The sequence below is a fragment of the Lathamus discolor genome, chromosome 2, assembly GCF_037157495.1.
Source record: "Lathamus discolor isolate bLatDis1 chromosome 2, bLatDis1.hap1, whole genome shotgun sequence".
Lineage (NCBI taxonomy): Eukaryota > Metazoa > Chordata > Aves > Psittaciformes > Psittacidae > Lathamus > Lathamus discolor.
In genome coordinates this window covers 43,206,792-43,228,267 of record NC_088885.1, presented here as the reverse complement: position 1 = coordinate 43,228,267, position 21,476 = coordinate 43,206,792, and the positions used below count along the sequence as shown (strand labels likewise).

The 21,476-nt window shown below is 37.8% G+C and overlaps 1 protein-coding gene across 1 annotated transcript in view; it reads left to right on the top strand.

Moving 5' to 3' along the window:
- The window catches only part of ODAD2 (outer dynein arm docking complex subunit 2), an 88,716-nt gene that overhangs the window by 23,783 nt on the left and 43,457 nt on the right, over positions 1 to 21,476 (top strand). Inside the window, 6 exon segments of the mRNA XM_065669252.1 lie at positions 9,510 to 9,656; positions 9,939 to 10,148; positions 10,307 to 10,543; positions 11,906 to 12,016; positions 12,519 to 12,673; positions 19,111 to 19,353. Of these exon segments, the coding sequence (XP_065525324.1) occupies positions 9,510 to 9,656; positions 9,939 to 10,148; positions 10,307 to 10,543; positions 11,906 to 12,016; positions 12,519 to 12,673; positions 19,111 to 19,353 (1,103 nt within the window).

Sequence of the window (21,476 nt, the reverse complement as noted above, 5' to 3'; positions counted from 1 at the left end):
CACATGAACTACATGGACTTTTACCTCCTCAATAGTAGAATCCAATTACTATGAATCAGAAAAAGAAATCTAACAGGATAGATGCATGTCTTGTGAGAGTTTTCAAGAGGGAATCAGCAGTTGCCTAACAAAACCTTCTGGTTCACTTAGAAAATAATAGACTTACTCTTTTGCTTGGAAACTCATTTCTTTTCAATTTCATAAAATATGGTGACAATTTAAACTCACTATGTCTTGTTTATAACATGTATGTTGCTTCTGCCGCTGTGAAGGGCCAGGGTCAAGGTATTAATCTGCAACTAAAGCTGTGCAGCTTCTGTGCAGTGAGCATTTTGGATTTTGTGATTTTGTGATGCCTGTGATTTTCCACTGGCTTTACTTACATTAATCTGTATGGTTTACATACTGCCAGGCTGTAGCCAAAGAATGCCAGAAGATTCAGGAAATGGGGCAGGGAATTATTCCATAACTCAGTTATACTTGTCCATAACTCATCTCTTAACAACTTGCAGCTTGTATGTTTTATAAACTAGAATGAAAAATTGGAACTAGTATTTAAACCAAAACAAAACTCAGAGTTTGTAGAGGTTCACTAGCACAGAAAAATTGGCTTGCTGAAGCAGATTGTACATATTATACAGCAGTACTCAGTCTTTCATTCAGCTTTATCAGAATTTATTTACATTTCAAGGTATTTTCCAGAAAATTACAAAATTGTCTGATTTGAGGGAGTCAAGTTCGACAGAAAACCCGAAAGTCACAAAGCTGTAAATGAAGATTTCTGTTTCACACTTTACTACTTGCTTTGGCTTTCTTGTTTTATGAAAATGCCAATATTTTAATAATATTTTGGGCTAGGATTCCACTTACTGTTTTTGTTTTAGGAGTTTTTTCATTCCACTTATAAATATTAATGAAATAATTTCTGGTGTAACAATAAAGGTTTCTGTAATTTGACCTACTTTCTTTTTGATATCACATAAACCCATTTTGTTCAGTATTTTCTAAAAATATATTGTCTTGGTATGTTCAGTCTTAATTTTGTCAAGTATATTGTATTTTCTATTCATATTATATATATGCATAATCAGAAGTAGGGTATTATTACACATAAGAATGACAAAATGCCCATGAACGGCAATTTTTCATTCCTGTTACTCAGTCATAGGCTTACTATCACAGACATGCACATTAAGGCATCTATCTAGGACATAACACAGTAAATAAAATGAACTTTTAATACGGTAAAAAAATTATAGCCATAGTTCTAAACAGATGAAAAAATAATCCTTGATATTGCTATGCAAAGTAAAACATTTCATTTTCTGGTTGCATTCAGTCATAATCACTCTAAATCCAAATACAAATTAAATCAATTAATTTTAAAACCTCCAAGTAGGTACAGTATTTATAGAGATGTTTGTGAGCCAAAAGGTGTATGATTTGCATTTTATGTAGTTTTGCTTTCTCACTAGAAACTGAAATGCACTATAACTTTACTGTGATATTTGTATTTTTCAATGCATGTATCTGTATTTTACTACAGATTGGGAAACACATTTGGAATCATCTTCTTTATAGTCCTGTTAGTACGTTTATTGCTTGTCCTTCAATAACGCTTTTAGGTTTCAGTTGAAAGTTGGAAACAAAGATACTGGGAAAAGGCATCTAGCCAGTAGCAGGCAGGAATTTTGTCAAAGGCTCCAGGACCACTGGTGTCTTGAACCCAGGTATGGGGCCTTTCTCATAAAGCCATCCTTTCTCTAGTGTCAGTTGTGACAATTCTAAATTCTGATACAGGTCTCTGCTCTAGGAAGGTCAGTCCAAGTAGTATAATTATGCTACATATCATGTCAGAGGGTTCAAGCAAAAGGAAAGGGGAAATGTGTGCTGTAAAGAGAACTGTACCAGGATAGATATTCCATAGGTCTCCAGTACAGCTCCTGTACAGTCTCAGCTATCTGAAAAGCTAATGTTTCTGCCTGCTGGCAGTTCATCTGCAAAAACTTCAATAGTGTTTACACTTTCCCGAGATGACTCTAGAGAAAATTTTGTATCTTTCTTTCCTAGCCTACTGAATTGAAATCATAGTTTCAAAATTTAAAGCTTTGAGTTTACTAGGAAGGGTTATAGTTTGAATGGGACATGTGATATTGAAATCTTAAGCCTGTGTATTTTATTATCTATCATCTGTATCTGTGATCATATATACTACAGATCAATCCTCTTTGTTTTAAAGAAGAGAAGGAAATATTTGGTAAGTTTAATATTTCCAAAATTTCATGATAATAAAAATCCGTGAATATATCTAATAGAAAACAGGGCTAAATCCAGAATGCAAGAGGTCATTTAGCCCACCTGCTTGCCTCCAAAGCAGCATCAATTCTTTGTGTGTCTTCTGGACAAATATTTCTGTAACTTTCCTATGGTGGAGATTTCATAACTGCTGTAAGCCATTATTGCAAAATGAAAATATTCTTACCATTAAAAAAGTTTGCCTGATATCTAGAACAAATCAGCCCTCATGCCATTCAATCCCTTTTTTTTTTTTTTTTTTTGTCTTACCTGCAATGGACGTGGAGGACAGATTATATTTGTAGCTGTTCCTTAAGCCACCACCTTGTTCTCATCTCTAGAGTAAACAGCTCCAGTTCTGTTTTTCTGTTTAGATCATACTTTTGAGATCTTTTCCTGTCCTCTTCTGATCTTCATCAAATTGGTCATTATCTTTTCTGAGGTATGACACCTAGAATAAGCATGAGTACTTAAGCTGTTGTTTTATTACTGCCAAAACAAATACAGATGATTTCTTCTATCTTACAGGTTACAAGTCTTGTTATAAGTCTCTCTCTGAAGTTTGTTTTTTTGTCTGACAACACTGTGGTGTTGATAGGCAGTATCTATGTTGTCTTCCATTGTTAAAACCAGATTTTTCTCTGAAGCTTTGCAAGCTAATCACGATCTTTGGCATCAGCCAATTCTCTCGGTACCATAAAGCAGATTCTGTTAAGCTCAGCTAATATGAAATAATCTAAGTTATCTAAGGACACTGCCTAGTTATGTCCTTAGCATAAGCAGAGTGTTTACTACATCTTCATTGACATTAATGGTATGTTATTAGAAAGAGTAAGGACTAATGCATTAAAAAAGATCCATTAATGTTTTTAGCTTTCTTGGTTTCATATGTTGAACACTTGCCATTGACTAAGTTTTTTTCTTCTTGATTATTATGAAGGCATCAATGAAATTATGATTTTAACCTGTGTGTCCCTTGGTAGTTGTATTTTGGTTTGTGCCCTTATATGCTTGTGTTATTCTTTTATTTTCATTCTTAGTTATTTGATGTTGTCTTCATTCTCTGCTTCCTGAGTTTCAGCCAACTGAAGGGTTCATGATTTTGCCTAATTAATCTCTTTCTACACTTTCTGGTTTTCATCCTCAATGAGATTTTTGCTTTTGTACTCATTATATAGTTTTTAAAAGGCACTAATACCTCTTCTGAGCTTCCTCTTTGCTTCTTTCCAATTACATCATGCCTTCTGGTTTTCTGAATTTACCAAACAACAATGGATGAATTCTTGTCCTCCTGCTAGCTTTAATTTAATTGCTATTTTATCACTGCCATCTAAAAACGTTGTTTTGGGTGTGAAACATCTTGGGCCACCAACCTTCAAACTTTCCTGACTTTCATTGGGAATCAAGATGATTTCAGCTGCTTTAGGAGGTAATGGCCACAAAAGAAGCACAAAGGCACTGTTTGACAGTTCTTTTCACTATAAAATTCACTTAACAAACTTAAGGGGAAAAAAGTTAAATGCTTAAGAATATTGGAGTATGTCCCTATAGCTAATTTCCTTTTTTTCCTCCCATTGGAACCCTTGTGGCTTGAGAAGCCCTAGTATGACCTTAAATACTATTTTTAACAAATATTGTCACCAATAACTAAATGGGTAGCTGTTTTCTACCACTGCTGTTGTTGGGGAGCCACCATAACTTTAGGTTATAGAACTGTAGAATGGTTTGGCTTGGAGGAGACGTTTGAAGATCATCTAGGTCCAAATGCTCTGCCATGGGCCAGGACATCTTCCACTAGGTCTTTGACCAGTGTGTGTTAGGCATGCTGTACTTGAACATGTTTCTGCCAGAAGGTCACAGGAGCAGTATCCAGCATTCCCTAAGATCATAATGAAGAATTTCTGAATGCCCAAGGATTTTTAAATGGAGAAAGATAGGACACTAAGAAAGCCAGGGAAAAGGGGGCTGGATGCAGCCAAAAGTGTATGCATCTGCCATCTTGCTGTACATTCAGAATGGACTAACTGATGCATGTAGTCATGTTGGGAGCAATATTGCCAAATATAGATGTTTCTAGTATAGTGGTGGCTAAATCAGTGAGGTCAGACTCACAGATACCGAATTCATATACAATCTTACCATTGTCTAAAGCAGCTGCCTTTGTATACATACATTAAAAGTTTTAACTAGATTAATCTGTTCATGGTTGTTATTAGAAAAGTGTTAAACACCTAAAAATAAAAGCGAAGGAGATGCAGGCTTTGCTACATTTTCTTTATAGTTTTGTAATTGTCAGTGGTGAGCTCTAGTATCATGAGAGACATTACACGTACATTTGCACAGATGTTTTACTGATAACATAGCATTGATACAGTTTATTTTAATTTAATTTGTGGATATATATGTTATACCACTACATGGGAAGAGAGGCACATTTTAAACTAAGTCTGTGTTTAATTTCAAGCCTTAAAATTGATTGTTGATCTGCCAGTAGAATTTATTTTGCATCCAGCATATCAGATTTCAAATGGTATAAAAACATGATGCAGATTTTATATCAACTTAATGGAGAGGTAACTATTTCCATGCATGTTAAAATCTATCCTGTAAGTACTGCAAGACTTACTGTAATGATAGCTTCAAGAAACAAAAAATAATTGTTGAAACCATCAGTAATATTTCATATTTTGTAGAACTGATGCTTCAGCACATATGAAAAATATTTTATTGTGGTTTTACTTTAAAAATGCTTAAAGTGGTGCATGCATTTTGGAAGCTGAAAAAATAAAATGCATTTATGTATTTTATATAAAGTTCCATTTCTTGTTGAATAGAAGAGAATTTAAAGTCATTTATTTTAAAAAATCTGGTCCATATTAGGTGTCATATGCGAACCATTATACATGTAAAATAAGTGAATTATGAATTACTATGTCGTCTATAAATGTAGTTTCACCGTAGGAGAAATGCTCCTCAAAAGAAGAGATGTTGCTTGTCAGATTAGTGATATACTTCTTACATTTATGTCAAATAATAAAAAGACAAGTTTTCTCTTTAAGCACCTGTTGCAAAATTTTTATAATACAAAGCAAAGTAAATCTCAAAGTCTATACTATATGAAAAGACCACAAACTTCATAAAAAAACAGCTGTTAGTCCTTTGAGCTGCAGAATATTCTGTGTAGTGTTGTAATCATATCTTACGGATTTTTTTTTAATTACTTAGACTTGAGCTTGGTATGTGTGGATAAGCTAGTTTCTCTAGGGAGACAATGTTACAATACTATATTCCTAGATCATGTTTTCAAAATATGTTCTTAAAGCAAAACACGTTTCATTTTCTTCTGAAGTCAAGATGATGTTGAAGATTAAAAAGAAGATAACAAAAAAATCATAAGAATCTTCCTTTTGGACACTATATGTTGCAGATGTTAAAAAATTACTCTTATATTTAACCAGTTTTCTGTGGGGAAATTTTGTGGAAATCTATTGTTACAGGAAGTGTAAGTAAAAATTATCTATGAAGTGCCATCCGCATACACTTTATTGGTTTATCAGAAGTGTTCCAAATGATGTAAGTTACTGAACTTTATGAAGTATTTTTCTCACATTCTTTTTGGCTGTAATTTCTCACTTACAATTGTCTGCTACATTTATGGTATCAATTGAAGAGCACGTCAAATTTAAAGACTTTTTTACTATATTTGTCCTACTGTTCCTGTTTAAATTTAAGAAATATGCTGCAAAAGTTCTGCTTTTGTTAGATCTTCTTGTTTCATATTAGCAAACATTTATCAATTTTTTAATATTCTGTATTTCAGTATGATGTGTACAATTTAGCAAAATATTTTCCTCTGGAAAGGATTGTCTCAAAGTTCTTTACAGTTTCAGAACTGCAATTTGAAAGAGATGGGCTTAGGCAGCACAGTTCAGATCTGGATGGGAGCCAAAGCTTCCCTGGAATTCCAGAGGCATGTGGGAGGTGGATATTATAGTTTGATTTACTAGGTGCTCTAAGTTGTAACTTCCACATTAGCACCAGTTGACATTGCTCATGCGCTCCAGCTTCTGTTGTAGCTACATGGTAGCACAGCCCTTCTAATTTCTGTGCAGATGGGTTCATCCCCAATTTGATTAATAGAAAATCTATGCTACAGGCTCAAAGGAATCCACTGTTATCATATGGTTTAACTTTCTGCATACCATAGGGTGTATTCTTTGATCTTTTTCTTGCTTTTAGTCTAGTAGCTGTGACTGAAATAGAGCTTATGTTTTAGAAAAGCTTCCAATCTTGACTCAAAAATTTCCATGGCTGGAAATTTTATCACTCTGTGTAATTTATTCCAAAGAATAATTAACCACACAACAGAAAACTAGCTCTTTACTCCTCATCTAAATTTTAGTACCTTTAACTTCACATCAGCAAGCATCTGTGCTAAACTGTAGTGCTCTCTGTGATCACGTTCCTATCCTCATAGATTTATTTATTCATTATGAATAAATCATACCTTAATTTTCTTTTTAATAAACTAAACAGTGCTTCTCATATTTGTCTTAATTAACAATTAACAATTTTCCAGGCTTAAAGTAAGTTTTATTTCTCTTTTCTGAATCATCTCCCTATTTTCACTTTCCTTCTAGAATGGTATAAAGGAAAATTCTGCACAGAATTTCAGTAGTAGTTGCACAAGTGCCTAAAAAGAGACAATACCTGTGTTCCTATCCAGTACTTTGAATTATACATCCCCAAATTCATCCTTTAATCAAGTGTTACATTGTAACATTGTAAATTGTTACATTTTCAGCATCCCGAGTCTTTTTATATGCTCTGGTTTCCAGGATAGAACTTCTACATTGAGCTACGTCCTGTTTTAATTATTTCTAAGTGTATGACTTTTAAATTAGACATAAAAGAAACTGTACTGGGCACATCAAAAGATAATGTATCCTAATAACCTGACTGCAGCAGGAAGTGAGACCGAGTGATCAGGATGGAAGTTTTCTGCAGTTAAAGCTCATGTTTTGCACTCCAGATGACCTGTCTTCTGATTTCCACAAATGTGGGAGACTTGACTGCATAACTTATAGTAGTGTAAAACTCTGTTCATATTCTACAAAGGCAGAAGAAACCCAGAACCCTAAATGAATGCTCAGGGTGAAGTAAGAACACACAGCTTTCTGCTACTTTCTAATTACTTTCTAATACTCTCCAAGCTGCCACTTTCTTTTAGCTCAGGGAGTTGAAAATTGAATGAGATACATATGTTTTTACTGACCTTTAGTGAAAACTTTTAACTTTCATACCAGAATCCTTTTGCAACTAGTTCTACTAGTCTGTTACCTCATTTGAAGAACCAAGTCCTTTTTTACATATTCAACCTCAATCCTACTATGCCTCATTATTGAAAGATATTATATCTGTATTTAAAGAGACATTGGACAGTCAATCCCTGTCTGTCTGTCATGCTCAATGCCATCCCTGACACTGTAGACCTCTGTCATACGCTTTCAGGCATCTGCCTTTTAGACTGAAAATATTGGATTATCTTTTCTCTTCTTTGAAAGTTTTCCAGTGCTATAGTAACCTTACTGAAACTGGAGCTGCAGAACTACATGAAGTTTTATGGTATATGTAAACCATGGATTTCTTCTGTTGTATACTGACATTCTCTGTTCACTATTTTTTTCCTAATATTCCGTTATGTTTTTTATTTCCATCTACTCTAACTTCAGGATATCATTTCTGATTTTTAATGGACAGCTGAAAAACTATAATTTCATCTATGGTGTTAAGATAATTTTTTCTTATGTGCATCATTTCTCGTGTGCTGTTTTATTGCCCTCTTAGGCTTAGCAAGTTCTTCAGCAGTTTGACACAACTGAGCCTAAATCGTAATATCAATAAACTTGATCACACAACCAGTCTTTCAGGGTGTTTATAAGTATGTTGCATTGTGTAACTTCAACTTAGATCTGTGGAACTCCACTAACTCGTATCCCTTCAATGAACTCAGTTTTTGCTCCTATCCTCAGTTTCTAACTCTTTGGTCATTCTTTTCAATCTATACAATGACTTTTCCTCTTATAACATTGTGGCTTAGTTTCCTTAAAAGCTATCAGGGAGGGACTTTGTAAAAATCCTTTTGGAGTTCAGTTAAACCTATCAGCTAGCTTGGTAAATTTTTAAAGGATCTCATAACAGATCCATGGTGACTCTCATATTGTTTCAAGAATATCATGTTTAGACAGATGTCTGCTAATTCTTTATTACAATCTACCAATTTGTCCAGCACAGATATTTGGCTAAAAGGCCTTGGATAACCCTTGAACTCTTTTCAAAGTTGACATCACATTTTTTGTTTCCCAGGACATTGGCAACAGGGCAATTTGAAGTGAAAGGGTAAACGCCACTTTTACTGAATCAACTATTTTACCATTTCCTTTATAACTCAGTTGAATACTGTCTAATAATTTCAGTTTCTTACTCTTCACAATGTCAGAGTTCTTTAATAAAAATTTCCTACAGTGGCTTCAGTTTCAGAAAAATCCTCTGAAATGTCCACAATAGAAGATACACATTGGAATCAGTTTGGTTTCTTCCAGAGTGAATACCAATGCAAAGAATGCAAGTAGCTTCTCTGAAATATCTGTATATTCACTGTGTGTTCTTTTGCTATCTGCAGACACTCTTAGAAAACTGACAGTATTTGACTGCCTAATTTACTAGACTGTTCACAGCAAGCCGTATTAGTTATTTGTCACACTGTGCTATTCTTTCCCCAATCTATGTGCCGTTTCCAGACATAATCATAGAATCATAGAATAGTTTGGGTTGGAAGGGACCCAAAGTATCATCTAGTTCCAACCCCCTGCCATGGGCAGGGATAACTTCAACTAGACAAGGTTGCTCAAAGCCCCATCCTCCTGGCTGTGAGCACTTCCACATATGGGGCAGCCACAGCTTCTCTGGGCAACCTGTGCCAGTGTCTCACCACCCTTATAGTGAAGAACTTTTCCCTAGTATCGAATTTGAATCTCCCCTCTGTCATCTTAAAGCCAGTAATTCTATTTCTTATCAAGTCTGTGTTACTTAACACCATAGAACTGAAATACTCTTAACATGTTTCTTATTTAATAGTAGTTTAACTAGTACTGTTGAATAGACTATGTTTTATATTAAATGTGTTTTACTAATTTGTTTATTATTTATTTTAGGGAGGTAATCCAACAGCTACTGTGATTGCGCTGTGTTCGATGAAAGATTTCAATCTGGCTCAAGAAACTTGTCAGATGGCCATCAGAGACATTGGATGTCTTGAAGTGTTAATTAATTTGCTTGATACAGAAGAAATTAAATGTCAGGTAAGTAGCTTTGTCAAATAGAGCAATGAATATGTCTTTTCTGTTAGAATACTTTCTCAATTTCCAAAGTTATATAGTATAAAGAAAATGGATTTCTTTTCTTATTTCTGTATTTTCTTGATTTAAAGGATAAAAAAAAATAATGTTTCTTTTACTTTCAGTTGTTTTCTTCTGATTCAATTTCACAGATGATAAAATATTTTAGATAGCCCATAATTTTACATAACTTTTCTGTTTGTGTTTACTTAAATAATGTTTAACTTGTTATTTTCCATTATTTAGATTGGTTCATTAAAAATCCTGAAGGAAATTAGTCAAAATACCCTGATCAGACATGCAATTGCAGATCTTGGGGGCTTAGAGATTATGGTGAAAATATTGAACTCTCCGGATAGAGAACTAAAATGTCTGGCAGCTGAAACAATTGCTAATGTTGCTAGATTTAAGCGAGCACAAAAGACAGTTAGGCAGCATGGAGGAATCAAGAGACTGGTAAGCAGACATTAAAATTTATACCCTTTTCATATGCACATTTTTGTCCAAAAAATGTGTGGTGTTGTATACATGATTCTTGTGGTAGTTTTTACCATAATTAAAAAACAGTATAATATCGAACTTTCCTGTAGATAATTAAAAAATTGTTTTTTTAGGTTGGGCTGTTGGACTGTGATGCAGTGGGATCAACCAGTCTAATACCATACCAAGCAAAAGATAGTGAAATGGCACGTTGTGGAGCGTTGGCACTCTGGAGCTGCAGCAAAAACACCAAAAATAAAGCAGCAATCCATAAAGCTGGTGGCATTCCATTATTAGCTAGATGGCTCAAATGTTCACATGCAAACATCTTAACTCCAGTAGTGGGGACGCTACAAGAATGTGCCTCAATGGTAAGTAAACACATGGAGCTGCGTTATTTCTAAACATTAAAACAGTTGGTTACTAAAAGGAAGCATGCTTTTGACTTAAACCAGGGCAATTACCCATCTGGAAGTTGATGCTTTGTGTGGGCAAAGTGTTTTGAGAAAGTCACAGCTTGTAATAAAGACAACATCATTTTTATTCAAAAGGCTAGGAGTTCTTTATGAAAGAAAATATATGGAAATGAAATCCTTAACCAGCTTTATTTTTCTTCTGGGTTTTTTTGTTTGTTTGTGGTTGTTTGTTTGTTTGTTTTGGGATTTTTTTGTTGGGTTTTTTTTCCTCATACTTGACAAGTTTGACAACTTCAGATGCTATATTCTGGTTAATCAGTACATTTAAATTCTGCAAAGCTAACCTGCAGGTGTGGCCAAGAAGATCCAGTGTAGCGCAGGACAGTATGGTTTACAATGGCCTTGTGAACCGGGTAAGATGATGTCTGACCAATTGCAAAAAGAAACCAATATATGTGATTTTTTTACAGATTACCTTGGCAGGTTTCACAGGTCTGAGTATATTCAGTTTTTAAATTTGAATACAAGTAGTTTGTACCATTGCCATATAGGATGAGTGGTTATTTTTCTTTTTGTGGACTCTTACTTGACATTAAGGTAAAAATTATACATAAGTTCTCTTGGTGAATTTGAAACATGGAAGACATGATTTTTCAAAAGATTTTACATTTTGAAGCACTTTGTATTTTCAAAGTTAGCTTCCTGAAACCGGCATTCTCTATGAGACAGCAACCTGCAGATTTTAGTTTCAGTAAGTCTGTATTGAGAAGTTTTTGAGATTTCTTATTTGGCTGAATTTGGAAATAACACTAAATGGATCTCTTACACAAATGTTTTCCCTCTCTTAGATAATGGTCGCCTGTTACAATGCCTGTGGGTTAAAATTTGGAAGAAAAGATCACAAAAAAAAAATTATTTCTCAGAACAGTTTTTTCTGATCTTGTTCTAGTAATAGACCTGTTGAAGGGAGTGGGTATTTCATGATCCCATTTTGAAGCATCTTTTTGTTCCTTGCTGTGAGCAGGGAGTCTGGACACCTTTCAGAATATACTGAATTCTGTTTAAGCCAGGTGGCTACAATATCAGCATTGCAGCACCTGGTTTTAAATGTGATTTGATCACTGCAGAGACTTTATGTATTTGATTAATTTAGAGAACAGAATAGTTATTTTCAAAGCAATGCAGATGACTTGTGCTTAAAATATAGTACAAGGCTTCTCAATATCAAAGCCTAGAATTGTAGCACTGTATTATTACTGTGACTAGTATTATTAACTGTTAATAGTCAGGATTTAAAGATGCAGTTTATCTTTTTAGCCAAGTTACAGACTTGCAATAAAGACAGAAGGAATGATTGAGTACCTTGTGAAAAATCTGAGTAGTGAACATGTGGAGCTTCAGATGCATTGTGCAAGTGCCATATTTAAGGTAATTTTGTTGTTATAATCAGTAGATCAGTTCCACGATTAGCCCTTTGTTTTCATGTGGTTGTCAGTTTCAATATTTCTAGTTTTATTATTTCTCTAATGTGTTTATAAAAATTTTGATGGTCTTTGGATAATTCATATGAGAATATTTTAGCTGAATGTTTAATATTATAATTAAATTCCTAATTGCTCTTCTTGTGTACAAGCCCTAAATTTCACAGGTAGCAATGGAGAGTGGTAGGGCATACAGTGCAAAGAGCTGCTTTATTTTTTTTGTGGATTTTTTGCTCACAAAGTGGACAATGTGACAGTATAAGGACTGCTGCATATATAGGAGCAGTTGCTGTCAAATTCTCTTGGTCAGTTGTTAGCATATTCAGATACTTTAATATAATATTTATGTTTTGTTCTGTATTAGCTTTTACTAGTTACAACATAATACACCTAGCTTTTGAAGAAATAATTTTAACATTTCACATTGTATATATTTTTTTCTTGTACAGTGTGCAGAAGATAAAGAAACGCGTGACCTGATTAGACAGCATGGAGGTCTACAGCCACTATCTGTTCTGCTTGCTAACTCTGAAAACAAACAACTTTTAGCAGCTGTGACAGGAGCAATCTGGAAGTGTGCAATCAGTGAAGAAAATGTGGCAAAGTAAGAATTTAATTTTATATTATTATGTTTTGATTGTATGGGCCTCTATAGTTTTCAAAATTGTCATGTCATGACTCTTCAAAAACATACTTTAGAACATGTTGGGCTTTCAGCTCTGGTTTCATAGTGCCACCTGACCTCATCAGAGTACTGTGGAGATAGATAGCATTAAGTTCCTAGCATCTTAAGAGTCAATGGGTACAATTGGTGTCTCAGTTAAGATATAGGACACTGAGTCAGGAGGGATACTAGCACATACTAAATGTTTAATACATAGGTGTATCTCATATCCTCACTCTCTCTGTAGTTTACAAACCAGAATCACTGCTGCATGGTAGAGAGAGTAGTTAGCACACTTAGAGTTCACGTTTTATGTCAATAGAGGTAGAGCAAATTATCTCATTCTAGGGTAGATATCTAATACACATTAGGTTCACCTACTGTAGAAATATATACTGGAATCTAAGATAATTAGCCCAGACACCTCTCTCCTTGACTGCAGAAGGTCTCGGAAGGGTATCTCCACCTGTACACCCAGCTTGCAAATGAGTGGAATTAACTGATGAGAGTCTACTGTAGGTAGTGTAGGTACCTACAATCTCTCAGCATCAGGGTCCTGAGTGATTATCTGGGAATGTGACAGCAGGAGTTATCACCCTCTGCCTTTCATGGAACAGCTTAATGGTTGACAGTTCTCAGTCTTCTCATCTAAACTTAATGTACCATATTCATTCACCATACTTCAAAAAAAAAAAAAAAGGAAGAAAAAAAAGCCTGCTTTGCTGGAATATATGCTAGGTTTCCTGCTGAAGTTATGCTGCTTTGTACAGAGGAATGTAAGATTCATAGGCTGGAATGCATATCAGTAAAAGGCAACCTCTTCCTGCAGCCCTGATTTTAGTGTACTGTGCTGGACTAGCAGGTATGATAGATAACTGATGGATAAAAATCACAGAGTATCTAGTAATAAGGGTTTACAGTCTGGATTTTTACTGTTCTAAGAGTTCCCAAGCTGTTGGTATACAAAGCCATGGTCTTTACATACTCTGCTGCTTTTTGCGTTCTTCATGCCAACCTTCTGAAGTTCAGCCATGCCAAGTGCAAGGTCCTACACCTGGGTCAGAGCAATCCCAGGCACAACTACAGATTGGGCAATGAAGAGATTCAGAGCGGCCCTGCGGAGAAAGACTTGGGGGTGCTGGTAGATGAGAAAATGAACGTGAGCTGGCAGTATGCGCTCGCAGCCCAGAAAGCCAACCGTATCCTGGGCTGCATCAAAAGGAGCGTGACCAGCAGGTCGAAGGAGGTGATCCTGCCCCTCTACTCTGCTCTCATGAGACCTCACTTGGAGTATTGTGTGCAGTTCTGGTGTCCTCAACATAAAAAGGACATGGAACTGTTGGAACAAGTCCAGAGGAGGGCCACGAGCATGATGTGGGGACTGGAGCACCTCCCGTATGAAGGCAGGCTGAGAAAGTTGGGGCTGTTCAGCCTGAAGAAGAGAAGGCTGCGTGGGGACCTAATAGCAGCCTTCCAGTATCTGAAGGGGGCCTATAGGGATGCTGGGGAGGGACTCTTCGTCAGGGACTGTAGTGACAGGACAAGGGGTGATGAGTTAAAACTTAAACAAGGGAAGTTTAGATTGGGTATAAGGAGGAAATTCTTTCCTGTTAGGGTGGTGAGGCACTGCAATTGGTTGCCCAGGGAGGTTGTGAATGCTCCATCCCTGGCAGCGTTCAAGGCCAGGTTGGATGAAACCTTGTGTGGGATGGTTTAGTGTGAGGTGTCCCTTCCCATGGCAGGGGGTTGGAACTAGATGATCTTGAGGTCCTTTCCAACCCTAACTATTCTATGATTCTATGATTCTTGATTACACAGTGATCTGTTTTTCAGAATGGTATATTCTTTTCTGTGGGCTTTGGGTACCTGCACAGAGACATCCTGGTTCTGGATCAGTAAGTGATGAGATGGACTGAATGGCTCCCTCTGTGCTAGTAAAATAAACTGGGCCAAACCTTTCAGGGTTAAGGCACTATGTTATGTTCCTCCATACTGTTTAACTTTTTATGACAGTCCCTTACACAGCTTGGCCGGTGCCAGCAAGTGCTCCTCCAGACAGTGCCCAGACACTCCTTGGGAACAGTGCAGGCAACAGATTGTTTCCATTAAGCAGAATGGGTGAGGCCACCCTGAATTGTGAGGGTAAGAGATTTTAGTCATATGGATATTGTGTTGTGCTTGTTCTCCTCAGGGCTAGAGAATGAGCCCCTGCCTTTTTTATTTATTATACTAATAAATAGCTGTAGCAAATAATTCTGCCAAATTCAAACAGATTTTTGCTGGGCTACTCATACATCTTTGGCAAGTGCTTGAACCTCCACAAAGGTTACTAGCCAGGCAGAGCTCCAGGCTTGAGCTGAATTCATGTATCATGTAGTGCTGAGTCTGAAGCAGTAAACTCTACCCAAACTCAGGATGAGAGGGCACTGCAGGACGGGGAGGGAGGATAATATGAGAACACATAAGCAGATCTGGAGGGATGAGCTTGAGTCTGGCATGAAGCTAGAACTATCGAACCCTGCTGGTTCCTGCATGTATCTTCAAACTACTCTATGGTATTTCCTATACCTGAAGTACATTGCCGAATTGTTCTGACTCAGCAGCGAGCTGGTACAGGTGCTTTGGACTTGCTAGCTCAGATACTGGTCTGCGTGCAAGCAGCCATACTGCTTCTGGACACAAGATGGCCAGAGCCAACAGCTCTGTCAGCGCATAGCCTGCCTATTGCAGAGCCAGCTCACACCATTCCATCTGTGAAACAGCGGATGTGTAACGTAGATAAAGTAGCCAGAGAAAATCAGGGTATTTTTTAAATTGTTTTTTTGCCTTGCTGCTTTTTTTTTTCATGCTGTTGATGTTTTCTCTTGAAAAAAAAAAAAAAAAAGATATTTCCAAGTTATAGCAAACACAGAAAAAATTCTCTCAAAGCAAAGGCTTGAATGATGAAAAATGACAGTTTCTTACTTCTCAGTTACTCTAATTGTTATACTGATAAACCAGATTGGAAAGATTAACTTTTATTGAAGCAGTTCTAGTTCTGCCATCAAAATATAAAAAATATTATATCCTCTGTATGAAAGAAAAGACACACATCCAACTGATTGTTGGGGCTGTTCAGCCTGGAGAAGAGAAGGCTGTGTGGTGACCTCGTAACAGCCTTCCAATATCTAAAGTGTGCCTACAAAGATGCCAGAGAGGGACTCATCATCAGGGACTGTAGCAGTAGAACAAGGGGTAATGGCTTCAAACTAGAACGGGAAGTTCAGGTTAGATATAAGGAAAAAGTTCTTTACTGTGAGGGTGGTGAGGCACCGGAACAGGCTGCCCAAGGAAGTGGTAAATGCTTCATCCCTGGCAGTGTTCAAAGCTGGGCTGGACAGAGCCTTGGGCAACATGGTTTAGTGTGAGGTGTCCCTGCCCATGGCAGGGGCATTTGGACTAGATGATCTTAAGGTCCTTTCCAACCCTAACTATTCTATGATTTGATGCTCCAGGGTTGCAGCGATCATGAAATGGTTGAATTCAAGATCCTCAGGACAGTGAGAAGAGCGTGCAGCAAGCTCACTGCCCTGGACTTCAAAAGAGCAGACTTTGGCCTCTTCAGGAGCCTGCTTAGTAAGGTTCCATGGGATATAGCCCTGGAGGGCAGGGGGGCCCAAGACTGTTGGTTGATATTCAAGAATCACCTGTTACAAGCTCAGGAGTGCTGCATCCCAACTAGAAGGAAGTGTAGCAGGAGGGCCAGGAGACCTCCTTGGATGGATAAGGAGCTGCTGAGAAAAAATCAAAGTAAAAAAGAGGCTTATAAAAGGTGGAAGCAAGGACAGGTGGTCTGGGAAGAATACAGGGATGTTGTCTGGGAAGCTAGGGACCAGGTTAGGAAAGCTAAGGCCCAGTTAGACTTAAACTTGGCTAGGGATGTTAAGGATAACAGGAAGGGATTCTATAGCTACATAGTTAATAAAAAACAGACTAGGGACACTGTGGCCCCTCTCTGAAAGCTATCAGGAGAACTGGCTACCCTGGATTTGGAGAAGGCTGAGGTTCTTAATGACTTCTTTGACTCAGTCTTCACTGGCAAAGGCTCTGGCCACACCACCCAAGTCTTGGAAGGCAGACGCAGGGACTGTGAGAATGAAGACCTTGGACCCACTGTAGGAGAGGATCTGGTTCGAGACCATCTTAAGAACCTGAACGTATGCAAGTCCATGGGACCTGATGGAATCCATCCGCGGGTCCTGAAGGAGCTGGCAAATGAAGTTGCTAAGCCACTGGCCATCATATGTGAAAAATCATGGCAGTCAGGTGAAGTTCCCGACAACTGGAAAAAGGGAAATATAACCCCCATTTTCAAGAAGGGGAAAATGGAAGACCCGGGGAATTACAGAGCAGTCAGTCTCACCTCTGTGCCTGGCAAAATCTTGGAGCACATTCTCCTGGAAGGCACGCTAAGGCACATGAAAAACAGCAAGGTGCTTGGTGACAGCCAGCATGGCTTCACTAAGGGGAAATCCCACCTGACCAATTTGGTGGCCTTCTACGATGGGGCTGCAGAACTCATGGACAGGGGTAGAGCAGTTGATATTATCTACCTGGACTTGTGCAAAGTGTTTGACACTGTCCCACACGACATCCTTGTCTCTAAATTGGAGAGACATGGGCTTGATAGATGGGCCACTCAGTGGATAAAGAACTGGCTGGATGGCCACACGCAAAGAATTGTGGTCAATGGCTCGATGTCTGGCTGGAGACCAGTAACGAGTGGTGTCCCTCAGGGGTCGGTGTTGGGACTGGTCTTGTTCAACACCTTTGTTGATGACATGGACAGTGGGATTGAGTGCACCCTCAGCAAGTTTGCCGATGACACCAAGCTGTGTGGTTCGGTTCATATGCTGGAGGGAAGGGATGCCATCCAGAGGGACCTTGACACGCTTGTGATGTGGGCTGGTGAAGTCTATGAATTTTAACCATGACAAGTGCAAGGTCCTACACCTGGGTAGGAACAATCCCAGGCACAGCTACAGATTGGGCAATGAAGAGATTCAGAGCAGCCTTGCAGAGAAGGACTTGGGGGTGCTGGTCGATGAGAAAATGAACGTGAGCCAGCTTCAGTGTGCGCTCGCAGCCCAGAAAGCCAACCGTATCCTGGGCTGCATCAAAAGGAGCATGACCAGCAGGTCAAAGGAGGTGATACTGCCCCTCTACTCTGCTCTCATGAGACCTCACCTGGAGTTCTGGTGTCCTCAACATTACAAGGACATGGAACTGTTGGAACAAGTCCAGAGGAGGGCCACAAGTATGATGTCGGGACTGGAGCACCTCCCGTATGAAGGCAGGCTGAGAAAGTTGGGGCTGTTCAGCCTGGAGAAGAGAAGGCTGCATGGAGACCTCATAGCAGTCTTACAGTATCTGAAGGGGGCCTATACCCATGCTGGGGGTGGACTATTCATTAGGGACTGTAGTGATCAGGCAAGAGGTAAGGGGTTCAAACTTACACAGTTAAGTTTAGATTGGATATAAGTAAGAAATTCTTTCCTGTTAGGGTGGTGAAGCACTGGAGTAGGTTGCCCAAGGAAGTTGTGAATGCTCCGTCCCTGGCCAGTGCTCAAGGCCAGGTTGGACAGAGCCTTGGGTGAGATGGTTTAGTGTGGTGTCCCTGCCCATGGCAGGGGCGTTGGAACTAGATGATCTTAAGGTCCCTTCCAACCCTAACTATTCTATGATTCTATGATTGCTGCTGATCAGTGCTTACACAAGGTTGAGGCCTTTTCTGCTTCTTACTCCACCCCACCAGTGAGTAGGCTGGGTGTACACAGGAAACTGGGAGGGGACACAGCCAGGACAACTGACTTCAACTGACCATACTACATAAAGCTGGGGGAATAAGAAGGAAGAGTGGAAGGATGGGATATTCAGAGTGATGGTGTTCGTCTTCCCGAGGAACTTGTGACGTATCCCTGTTTTCCTGGAGATGGTTGAACATTTGTCTGCAATAGAAGTAGTGAATTAATTCCTTATTTTGATTTTGTGCATACCTTTTGCACACAGCTTTTGCTTTATCTATTGCTTTATCTCAGCCCATGAGTTTCCTCACTTTTACCCTTCTGATTTTCTTCCCCATGCCACTGCTGGGAGGAGTGAGCAAGCAGCTGTACGGTGCTCAGTTGCCAGCAGGGGTTAAACTATGATAATGTCACACTTTCAAGAACTGAAATAGTCTATCTGCATTGTGATTTCTTCAACAAGCTAATTTACATACAGAAATTAAACATTGTACTTCAATTATAATGGAGGACAATGTAATCTGTATTATAAAATTAAACTTATAACAGTAACATACTGAAAATACCTACTTTGGTTTTATTGTTGTTTTTTAGATTTCGGGAATATAAAGTCATTGAAACTTTGGTAGGACTGCTTACTGATCAGCCTGAAGAAGTCCTTGTAAATATCGTTGGAGCCCTGGGAGAATGTTGCCAGGAGACAGTAAATAGAAGTACTATCCGTAGATGTGACGGAATACCACGTCTAGTGAAGTTACTTACTGGAACCAATCAGGCACTACTTGTGAATGTTGCCAAAACAGTGGGAGCTTGTGCAACAGAACCTGAAAGTATGATGTAAGCTTTTCATATTCATAGCATTCTGAATTTTGAAGGAAAAAAAAATGTTATTCTGGCACAAATATAATCATCCTAATCTGATTTAAAATCTGACTTTAAAGGACTTTACTATTTGTTTTCCACATGGATGTGTGGGTTAGTTACATTCTACTGTGAAATATGCTATATGTTTAATAATAATAATAATGATAAAGGAATTATGTAGAACATAAAGCTTTTGCATTTTGTGGAAAATCTGATAAACCTTCAGTAAAATGATTTGTCTTAAAGTTAAAATTCAAAGTCACAGAGCACCATTTTAAAGTGCTATATAATAGATACCTGTTTTGCCTTCTCCTTTTACATCTGTTCTCACATCATAAATAATAGCCTAAATTAGAGAAACTAATTCTAAAAGGAAATGTGCACATTTGCTGTCATGAAAAATACTTGTAAAAATTTTGGAGTATTATTTGTGTTTTATCTGTTTCTTCCCTTTCCATCATTCCTTTTATGAACTCAGACTTTGTACTCTTTTCCCCCCTCTTATTGCTGTGTAAAACCAAAGAAAAAGACTCACTTTTTACTGAGAGGGTCAGTGCTTTCTTTGATATCTGATGTAGATCTGTGCAAATTAAAAAGATCCTTGAGTTTTATGGTTAAGTGTTTCAGATAAATGCTGAGGTTGGCATTTACTGTGCTTACTGTTCCCTTACAGGGATATTTACTTCAAGATTCTCAGCATATTTCTCTCCCTGTCCATAAGGAAGGTCAGAAAGAGAATTTTATTAAGCTCTTCTTGTTCTGATTTGCATAATTCACTTGATATTCATATAGCAGTGCAGGGAATTTCTTTCCTGAATAGGGCTTTTGTTTTCATGCTTTGGCTGTCACCCAGTGGCAAAAGGCTAGATGGTACACAATTGTAAACATGGGTTGTGTGAACAGTTAGCCATGTAGCATAACAGTATAAATAAATGAAATCACTTTCATGACATACCTTACTAAAAATCAGCCTTTGGAGTATTATATTAACCTTACAGAATTAGTGTTGTGAACCAACTGATAAATTTGAATGCCAATAAATACAAATTTATATTTATCAAGCCTCAGAGATACTCCAGTACTCACGACTGTCACTTGTAGTGTCCAGTATGGATGCCTTCATACTGGAATGTGGTCATTATAAGCACAAAAAATAAAACATGTTGCTAAAATTGTGATAGAACAAAGTTCATCTTGTTTTTAAGAAGGAAAGAGTACAGGTTGTTTGAATCAAAATTTTACAGAGTTTACAAAGAGTGGACAAAGGAATCAAATGCCAGATTTGGTTCATCTGAAAAAATTCTCTATTGGAGGTTCTCAACTTTTAAAATGCTTTTAAAAATATTTTAAAACATTGGCAAGTAAACAAGATCTTGGATCAAGAGTAGAATATACTTTATTACTAAGGAAAAACTGTTATACAAAAATTATTATTGTTAGCAAGACTGTGACATGTACCTGGGGGAATGGTTGGATTTGGTGATCTGAAAGGTCATTTCCAACCTGATTGATTCTATGATTCTATGATTCTGTTGTGCTGGCTAGACTTGTAGTACTAGAAGAGATAATGCTGCTGTCTTTTCCTATGGCATGATTCATCCAGGTGTGTATAAGTCTGATACCAGTCCATAAATCACATATTTAATGATTGCTTGGTTGAGAGCTCTGCCTCTCACAGAGTCAAGAGCACCTCAACACCCCCCCCCCCAAAAAAAAAAAAAACCAAAAGGGTCATCCATTCCTCTCCCTCCCTTGTTCTCCTCTCAAGATTCCAACAGGAGTTGAAATTGTAGCTCCTCATCCAAACTCCTCTCCTTTTTGGGAAGAGTCAGTGACCAAAGACATGAAGATACATAGGCTATTTTATGGAATTTACAGAATTTGGGGCTAAAACAATAAGTAGACTTGCTAGAAGCTACTGTAGAGTTCATTCTCATTCTGTAAACATTTTCTGAAGTTCTTAAGCAAAAGGATAGATCTTAACAAGGATGTGGAGATGTGCCACGATTGCCTTCTAGAAAGAAGCAATGCCAGGCCACTTGTAGCCTTGAAGTATATACATGATACTTAATGATGAGTGATGAGAATTTACCATT